General features: G+C 34.1%; 1 protein-coding gene across 3 annotated transcripts in view; it reads left to right on the top strand.

The window, feature by feature from the left end:
- The first annotated feature begins 12 nt into the window (after positions 1-12).
- The window catches only part of SLC30A9 (solute carrier family 30 member 9), a 32,915-nt gene continuing 23,226 nt past the window's right edge, over positions 13-9,701 (top strand). For 2 of the 3 annotated variants that reach the window (XM_085322752.1, XM_085322751.1), the window contains exons 1-6: positions 17-146; positions 1,016-1,192; positions 4,617-4,679; positions 7,502-7,601; positions 7,950-8,042; positions 8,409-8,491. In XM_085322752.1, coding sequence (XP_085178878.1) covers positions 50-146; positions 1,016-1,192; positions 4,617-4,679; positions 7,502-7,601; positions 7,950-8,042; positions 8,409-8,491 — 613 coding nt within the window. In that variant the 5' untranslated portion in view covers positions 17-49. Of the gene's footprint in view, positions 147-1,015; positions 1,193-4,616; positions 4,680-7,501; positions 7,602-7,949; positions 8,043-8,408; positions 8,492-9,701 lie in introns of all 3 variants that reach the window. The other variant, XM_085322753.1, reaches the window with a different exon arrangement.

The following is a 9,701-nucleotide window of genomic DNA, read 5'->3' as shown; positions in this document are numbered from 1 at the left end:
CCCCTGGCGCGCGGCGGGCAGCGGCCGGGCTCTGCGCGAGGTCGCCGCCATGCTGCCGGCCCTGGCCGCCCAGCGGCGCGGCTGCCGCAGCCTCTACCGGCTGTACGTGCGGTGCCAGGCGGCGCCGCTCCGCCGCGCCTGCCACGGTGAGTCCTGCGGCCTCTCCTTTAGGCCACGGATCCCCGGAAGCTAAAATTCTGKCTGCTTTTACCCCCCTTCATACAGTCGCTTGTGGTTGAATTACAATGAATACGTATAAACATACGTGTGTAACCAAACATATGTATGTGCTGCCGTAAAGAAACTGCTTGTTAACGTCCATTGGCCAGATCTGCATACAGCTCTATTCTCAGCTAGTCTTTTAAGATTGGCAACTGCCTACCGGGGCTGACTTCTTGATTGGCTTTTTACGTATTTATATTGCARCTTACAAAGATGGTGCATAGAATAATCCCAAATCTATGTAAAATATTTTACACATGTAGTGTATTTTCATAGATTACTGCTTTAGTAAGTTGATCTTAAATTACACTCTATGTTAAACAGTTGGTAAGTTATGGTTGGTACAGAGCATATATGGAGTAAAATGAAGGGGTAGTACTGGCTGATATTTCATAGTAATTCGTGATTGTTCTTTAAAATCAATAGTTTGCTTTTTTTTTGAGTTTTGATGCAGTATGACTAGAATACAAAATGTGTCAATAAAACAATTTTGTCAAATTGCTTTTTATWATTTTTTTTCTTAAGATCATCTAGATGTATTTGAAAAAAAGTGAAAGTGAGACTGTATAGAAAAAMCTAACGTGTTAGAATGACTTAAAAATGGATGTTTGAATGGACACAGTGAAAGCATGCTGTCTATTCCCATTTTGAAATCCTAAACATGGGTAAAATAGGCACAGTTCATTACTAAAAGCCAACTTTTTATTGTCTATGTTGATATTTTTTGGAATCACTTTTTCCTCGTATTGAAAATGATTTGTCTGAAACATATCTTTTCGTTTCTCTCTCKTAGGATGGCAGACTTCAATGAAAAGTGGGAGTCTTTCTTATGTTATCCCTTGCAATCGTCTGCCTGTGCAGCTGATGAGCCAAGTGAGAGTTTATACCTCAAATGGTCAGAAAAAAGATGTTGGATCAGAGGATACAAATGTATCAGCCCCTGAAGAAACTGTGCCCAAAGTTGGAACAGGTCTTTGTTTGTTTCAGTTTTCGTAGTGCTAAGACTAAAGTAAAGAGTATTTATGTAAGTGTAAAAATTTAATTAAGTAACAATTGATGTATTTTTCACTGTTATACTACAGCTGCAGAGCTTCTAATATTTACRGCTTCTGGGCATGCCATATATAAATTTCAAATGTATAAGCAGGGCGGAATGACGTTCCTTTAAATATTTTTAGGGTAATAGCGCTTGGTTACGATGATAAAGTGTGCATGTCAGAAGGGATTAGATAATTCAAGAGGTAATAGATGGAATGTATCACTTGTCTTTTACCGTTTTGGTTACTCAATTGAACTGTTTTTGTAGCATTGCGGATTTGTTGCGTGAAGTGAACTGATGCTAAAGACTAAATGAGTATTAATACTGAGCATTGTGACTTCTTCAGATTAGGCTGGAGATAAYTGATGAAGAAGGTTGGGCTGTTTCATCTACCAGAACTCTCTAATCTGTCAGTGGTTACACCTGCAACACTCACAATAAAAATTTGATAAAATGAGGATGACCTGGCCATCCTTGCTCCTTGATGTGCTTGTCAATTTTGTACTAGTTAGAGGCTTGAGAAATTCAAAGCTGTCTCATCCTCGCTCAATCCCTGTGTTATCTATTTTTTTCAGCTTACTAAATGTAGCACTGCACAGATATGTGTTTGAAAGACTAGTATGCTTAAGAGATGGTAAAGATTCTAAAAATAAGAGTTCTCTTTCTGAGCTCTCTTCTCTAAAACTGAATGATTTACTGAAGAAWTTTTTTTTTCTCTTTATTGTTAAGGTAGGTTAGCAGGTATTAGTTTTTACTTTTATAGCTTGTAAATTCCTGAGGCTTGCAGCAGTCTTTAAAAGCTAGTAAAAGTAATCATCTGAGAGTATTCCTTTCCTGATGTTTGAAAGTTAAAAGGTAGATATTAAATGTTGTTGTAATACTAACAGATATTGTTTGTGAAATATGAGATGTAGTTGGATTTTTAGAAGAGCATATTCATTGAGACCATTTGTTAGGAAGTCTTGAGCTGACAGTGTTTGCTGGATGGAGAATCTTGCAGAGGCTTCTGCCAGATACATCCAAAGAACACAGAATAACTTGTAATTGTTGATATTTTCATATGCTTAATGTACAGGTGCTGGTGTTCTTAAACACTGGACATATGAAAACAGAGTTTAGCACTATTGCTTTCGTGATTGCCTTAAACTTACATAGTTGTTAACTGTCATTAGAAGGGTGTTACCACCTTTTCCCATCCCTATCTGATTATACTGTCATGTGTTGGCATTAACAATTGTTTAGGTTTACTGAGCCTGACATTTTTTTTTCTTGTTTTGCTGAGTTAGTGTTCAGTTGGATCAGCAAGCTGATCCTACTCACTGTCTCTGAAATGGTGGGAGAAGAGACACTGCCCTTTGTAGTAGTATGGCTTTGGATCGTACTAGGCCATACTATSCATACTTTGTGGATACCGCATTCATATCCATTATAGACATATTACTACTTTTGATTTATAAAAAGCATRTTTTTTGATAGGATTATGAAAAGGTTATGTACTTCTTGTAATGACTGCCATGTTCTTCCAGAAACTTTAATCTTTAGCATATTGTAGATCTTTCTTGAAGCTCCATTCCTCTTATCAGTAAATTTAGGGAATGCTTTACTTATTAATGTAGTATTGAAAACATTAATGTRTTCATCTTGAAAGTACCATTATCTTCAGCCTTTGCTTGTCTGAAGAACAGTAGTCCTGAATCGAAATAGTCTATATTTTTTCTTGTTGATGTAATGTTGTTGTTGTTGTTTTGTCCAGCTGTTAGTCCAAGGTAGTAAAATTCAAAAGAGTGCTTAATGTGATCTCAGTGCTGAGGTATAAATTTTTATTTGTGTGATTTTTTTTTCTCTGAAACTTTCTGACTTTCTCTTTTGTTAAATAGAGTTGGTCTGATATGTTTTAGTGAGATGAAAGTTTGCATGAAGAATTTCTGAAATGCTAGAGAATGACTTGTCACATTTTCACTCRTTTTTTTTTCTAAGCAATCTTGGCTGAGGTCTGTTATCATAAAGAATGATAGATTGGCTGCCAAATATTTTAAATCTGGTAAGAAATGAATAGAAAAGAAAAGCAAAGGAGTCTTTTTTTAGTGTTGTTCAAATCAAAGAATAACTGATAGGGATCACTGTTTTGGGAAGACAGATTGTTTATAATCCAGCATTTTTTTGTTGTGTGGTAAAATCAGTTTCATAAACTTATAAGTGTTTTTGTTACTRTTATTCTTCCAAGAATGTACACTTGGATTGTCATTACACTTACTTCTCAGTTGCTCTTAAGYGCATAACTAATCGCCGGATGAAAAATATAGTTATGTAGCCAAAGCTTTTGATGCTATCTGRCTGTTGCGTAAATTATGTCACCTGTTAAGCTAAGTGTATCTCATTAAACAACACARATGTTCTTGAAGAATCTTCAAATTTGGATTATCACTTTCAGCAAGGTTAGTTTTGTTAATGACTGCAGATGCCTGGCAAACCTCCAGAGTTAGCATTAGAGCATAAAAGAAAGGGTATGTTGGTTCTAGGTATCAGAAGTGTAAGGTTACTGTCCTGAAAGCTACGGTGAGATGTGTGAAAGTAGCATACAATATTTGTCTGAATGATTTTCTGACATTTCTAGTTTGTGATTAGAAATCTCAGTTAAATTGCTGGAATWTAAGAATTTCCAAATATTAAGATTCACTTCATAGTACTGTAAATTCTGTTTTACAGAAAAGATACATATTAATACACACATTGTATTGACTTTTTGTTGCATCATACTATTAAACAATTAAAATACTTTGGTTTAACTCTAATTCCAATTTGTGATATGAGTTGTGGATTTTGATTTAAACATTCTGTATTTTAAAAAGCTAGKTTTTTTTGTATGTTAAGAAGCTTCAGCCTCTTATGATTGCATATTGAAAACCGCATGAAATTTTGGTGATGAGCTGTCATAAACTGTCATAATTCATTATATTTTTTCATCTAATAATGAATAATATTCATTTTATATATATATATCTATATATATATCTATATATATCTATATAGATAGATATAGATATTATTCCAAACTTTTAAGTGCACAGTTGTTGTCTTATTTAATTTCCGGATCTTTCTGTATTATGTTGCAGGTTTGCACTGTTTTGCAAGCTGTTAGGAATTTACTAATCAATGCTAAGTTAGATGTCTTATTATCTAGCTCACATCTTTTGAGTCTTTTAAGTGTTGGAGATCTAGTAAAAAAAAATTGTTAATTGTCACGATGGAAAGCTATATTAAGTTATATTATGCTTTTATCTTGTCAACCTAACTCTTTACTAAAAAAAAAAAAAGTATTTACACATATGCAATAACTTTTATTTTTATTTTACAGGACAAGATGCYAGCAGTGTAGGTCAAAAACAATCTTTTCTGAAAGAGCCAATTCAAGTGAAAGGTAAACAAGTACTTCCTGTATCATAATTTTAATACTGTCTGCTATTAGTCAGATAAGGTAGGGCTAGTGTAACTATGTGTTCTGATACTTTGATTAAATAAAAAGTTACAGGAATATTATTAAAAAAGAAAAAAAACCACTTGTGTATCAGTTTGTTYGGTGCCCAGTTGCTTGAAAATGTCTTCTGAAAAATCCAGTATAGCATTAGTCCTCTTAATTGCTCACCCTAGAATGATTGTTTTTTAATTACTTCATTAAGCTGATTAGTTTATGAGGGAAAGACTAATTTGTTTTCTCATCTGTTATCATAGCCCATCCTTCTTGCATATTTTTAGCCATGTCCATTCACCATCTTAGACTAATATGGCTAAACTGAATACTTGATCTTCCCCTACACCGTGTTCTAAATCTTTGTCTTCCTTCTTATTGCTGAGTTAATCTAATCAGTGTTGCTTCTAAATATATTCTGACCACATGAACTGTCTAATCGGAGTCCTGTAATATTTCCATTCATGCCTGCAGTAAATACACTTCTATGCCTTTAGCTACATTATTTAAAAACATAAATGGATAGAATAAAAGGATGGCTTTGTGTTTCTTAATTTATCATGACTTGATTTCTTTCTATCTGTATTTTTAGTTTCTATTTTTTTATTGTGAGAATAATCCTTTAAAAACTCCTGCACTTTGATTGTTCCTAGCATCATGTGTGTGGGGAAAAAATGACCAGAAAAAAAATAATTTTCTATTACATTCTTAAAAAAAAAAAAAATCTATGCAATGGTTTCAAAGCTGAACCTCTGCGAATGATTCAGCAGACTATAAATTGTGTCAGAATTCTTTCCTGTCTCTTTCCCAATTTAAAAGAAACATCAAATAATAATATAGGTTACTAGCAAGCTGATGTCAGTATTTCCCTGTGTTTATTTTTTCATATATTTTTGTCTGCATCCTTTACGTAAATTTCTTTGGGTCTGTTGTCACTTGAAGTATATGCATCTAGAGGGAAAATACAAGGCAGATAGGAGAAATTAGAAACAGTAAGACTGTGAAGTAATTGTAAAAATACATACATCGTCCTAGTGAAAAGGGCTTTTTGTCTCTTTCTAGATTATAGACACAAAGCAAGAATATTTGTGTTAAGAATTTGATAGTATTTTGAAAGTGGGATTCTAGTCTTCACAAACTGCTGTGAYTTAGACACTTACTGCTCCAAATGTTGCTAAAATAATGCAATTATTATTTAATACTACAGGAACACTGATCTTAATCTGTGCTATTTAAGGAGTTGTAATTACATCATCTTATGTGTTTGCATTTGTCTGTGTAAGAGAACTAGATATATTTTTCTTTTAACATCAATTTTATGCAGGTATTTGAACTTTGGGGTAGAATTGTGGAGATCTGCTACTATGTTAAAATAGTTATAGGTAAATTTCACTGAACGAAAATCCTGTATTTCTGAAAAATGGGTTGGAAAGTATTTGATAAATCAAGTTATTTTTTGCTAAGATTAAGATACGTTGTGTATTTTAAATAAGAAAAGGAGAGGAGCGTTCTTCCTGTTTAAAAATGCTCATACAGTGATGTGTATGATGAACTATTTTCTATTTTTTTTGACACTTTTGCTTAAGAGTATTGTGGGATGAATGTGGTTACTCAAATACTTCAAAAACAATTGTTTAAGTTCAAACTGAATGACYGAAATCAGATGATCCTGGTAAATACTGCTATTTGTAACATTTGTGAAGTATCAAAYGATGGGTTTTACCTTGAAGCTTTCAAAACTCAGAAATGAGAAAATGTGGAACTCTGTGCAAAACTTTTCTTGAGCTCTTTAAGTGCAAAATTTTTCTTCAAGTTTGTTATGACTCAAGGAAAAGATTTGAATGAAATACAGAAAGGGTTGTGTAAGCTCCTGTGATAGGAAGTTAAAGTCTGCGTTCGTAAGTCATCTTGTCTGCAGAATCTAAGCTTCCTATTTTCRAATATTTTCAGTTCTTATAATATCATGTCCTTCAACAATTGTAACTCTTTTTCCAATCTACTTAACAGTTTTAACAGAAGTAAGTTTAYGGTGAGGTGAATTTGAAAATTTATTGAAGTTATATGTATAGACAAGCAGGGAACAATAGGACGAGTTTGAAATTCCACTCATCCTATTTCTAAATAAGTCTGGTATTCTTTTTATTTCTTGTACGTAAAAGTCTGATGTGATAAGAGTAAGTTTTCTAGATGTGTATAGGATTATAAATAAATAATGTATATTTTAATTGTTATGAATTTCAATATTAAGTGTGGCTRTTTTGAAAGTAATAGTTGAGGAAAAACCATGTTATGCAGCCTATCTCAGTTCTTCATATGATCTAGAAATCAGAAAGCCATTTTTTTAATTCTTTTGTAGAGTAGGCTAAGTACTGGGAAAAAAAAGTTCTAAGATGCTGTTGTACTTGCTAGAACAAAGGTTTCCAAACTGCTGTACATGAATGCTATCTTAGTAGCCAAACACCATCTCTGATGTTTAGTTGGAGATGTAGCTGACAGCAGCAGTAAGTGTGTGGGAAGTTTGAGGGCCTTGAACTAAAACTTTGTTCATAAGCAATGTTTGCAGATTCAAAATAGCATTCTTTGCACAGCTAGAGGTAGAGTCCTTCTACTCTTACTTATTTCCACCATCAAGAGCTTTCCTTATAATGAAGAAAAAGTTTTCTATCCCAGCTCTCCACTTTAGAGGTACCATGATATTAGACTGAATTACCTTTTCAAGTTTCTRCTGTAGTCTCTGTGAATGACTTAACTGCTTATCTGTTCCTGTTTTTAAGTGAAAGCAGTCCTTAAAAAGAGAGAGTATGGACCAAAATATACACAGAATAACTTCATCACTGGAGTCAGAGCAATAAATGAGTTCTGTCTTAAGTCCAGGTATGGTGTGTTTGAGGTGAAATATAAATTGTGAATGCTTGTATTTGCTTGTATGTGCCTTAAAAGTAGAAACTATTGTAGCRTGGTTTAGCACAGTAACTCTTATAAACACTTTTGCAATATACCTAATCATAACTGGTTAAAGTTGGCTCTGCTTCCTTGATATATTGGATTAAGAACTTGCACTTAGTTTGCATATCTCCTGAGTGACTTCTTAAAGCAACTTATCTGTATGAATATGACCACGTGTTTATCTTGCAGGCCAAAGGGGGAGTGGGAACACAGACACACAAGTAAGATTAGAATAATGCGATTTTTTTCTTTCACTAAACTGTCCACTTTCTTTAGTGATTTAGACCAGCTGAGGAAAATTAAACGACGAAGCCCCCATGATGACACTGAGACTTTCACTGTGTACTTGAGATCGGACGTAGAGGCAAAGTAAGTACATTTTTATGAAGAAAAATAGTTGCATCATCTAAATGGGTTATATGAGAGAGAGAGAGAGAGAGATTTTTAAAGTCAGATTTACAATGTAAAAGGGCAATAGTATTTTCYGTTTTCTTTCTGAACGCATTTTATATTCCCATTATTATAATAATTATATGGTGCATACACAACTGAAGGGTATGTTTTATGTGTCTAAAGATGAAACACTTCTCCCCAAACCTTTTATTCTGCAAAATAGTCTGTACTGCTTTATCAGAAAGAATGATGTTCTGTTTTTACAGATTTACAAATGTGTTGTTTCATCAGTTGTAACTTGTATAAATAGAACCATTGTTAAGTTATTTTTACTCTGTGCAGGTCTCTTGAAGTTTGGGGTAGTCCAGAAGCTCTTGCTAGAGAAAGAAAACGACGTAAAGAGGCAGAGATCGAGTACAGAGAAAGTGAGTATAGAGTTTTCAAATAATTTCAAATGTAAACAAAACATGATGGTTAGAAATCCATGAGRTGGTAGACACGTGGTGTTTCATTGAGAATACACAAATTTGGAATTATCAATCGCTAATAAGATTTTATAGCACAAGTTTAGCATAACRCTTTCCTATCTGAGCAGATGCAGTCTGTTACTGTCTTACACTTTACTATCTTTGTGGTCATTGCTTTTGGATTTCTTTTTTACTCAGAAATTTCAAAATGCTTAAAAGCAACCCAAATCTTGATACTGTATCTTCATCCATTTATTTTTCCTCTGAATGAGTTCAGCTTACCATTGTGCTTTGGAAGGGGGGATGGGTGGGAAATCAACTTTTTGCTTAAAAATATTGTCATTTGTGCTGGCACTATCAATAAAAATTATMAAACCAGTAGTTTAAAATAGATTTTAGTCAGCTGGGACAGTTAAAATTTCAGGAGAAGCAATATTACTTCAAGATACTTATTCTAATTATTTATCTTAAAATTAGAGGACTTCTAATTTGTGGGAGCAATTCTGCCTCTTAAAAAAAAAAAAAACACACATTAATAAGAAGGCTAGAGCTGTAGGCACTTATGAGGGTRCCTGTAAGTATTTATACTGATTGGGCAGCTAGCAGCTTTTAAATTTTCRGTGACTATCAAAGTAATTCTCAGACCTCCTGCCAAAAAGCAAAAATAAAAAATTATTGCTCATGGTAAGGGCATACTGAAACATTATGTATTTGAAGTGGTAACTTCCCTTCATACAGACTAGTATTGCCTTTATGCTTTTACTGGACTGGCTCTTTTAATCTAATTAAAATATTGTGTGTGTGTTGTGTTATATAAAACACAGGTGTTAYGTTTGTATAGTATTGTAGAAGAGGATCTAGCACTACAGCATCTAGATACTGTAGTATACCAATGTATATTTGTGAGTTACTAGGCGTAAGGAGTGAATGGAAGAACTATTGCAGATGAGAGACTTGCATTGAAACTTATTCTAACCTCCTCTCTCTCCTCCCCCCTTCCCCTCCCCCCCCCCAATACTGATGGCACAAAGGGGCTGGCTGGCAGAGTGGGGGAATCTCAGGACTTGGTTATACAGGTTTTTTTTTTGGATGCATTGACATTGAAGGATTGCCATAATGGTGTGTTTTGAGGTTGTTCCTCCCCTGGGCATGTCATCCTGTTTTGGGA

Source organism: Rhea americana, unplaced genomic scaffold, assembly GCF_003343005.1.
Source record: "Rhea americana isolate MKP2758 unplaced genomic scaffold, rheAme1 scaffold_8, whole genome shotgun sequence".
In the NCBI taxonomy this organism is placed as follows: domain Eukaryota; kingdom Metazoa; phylum Chordata; class Aves; order Rheiformes; family Rheidae; genus Rhea; species Rhea americana.
Note: the sequence above shows the minus strand (reverse complement) of the source record. Positions and strands in the feature narration are given on the sequence as shown.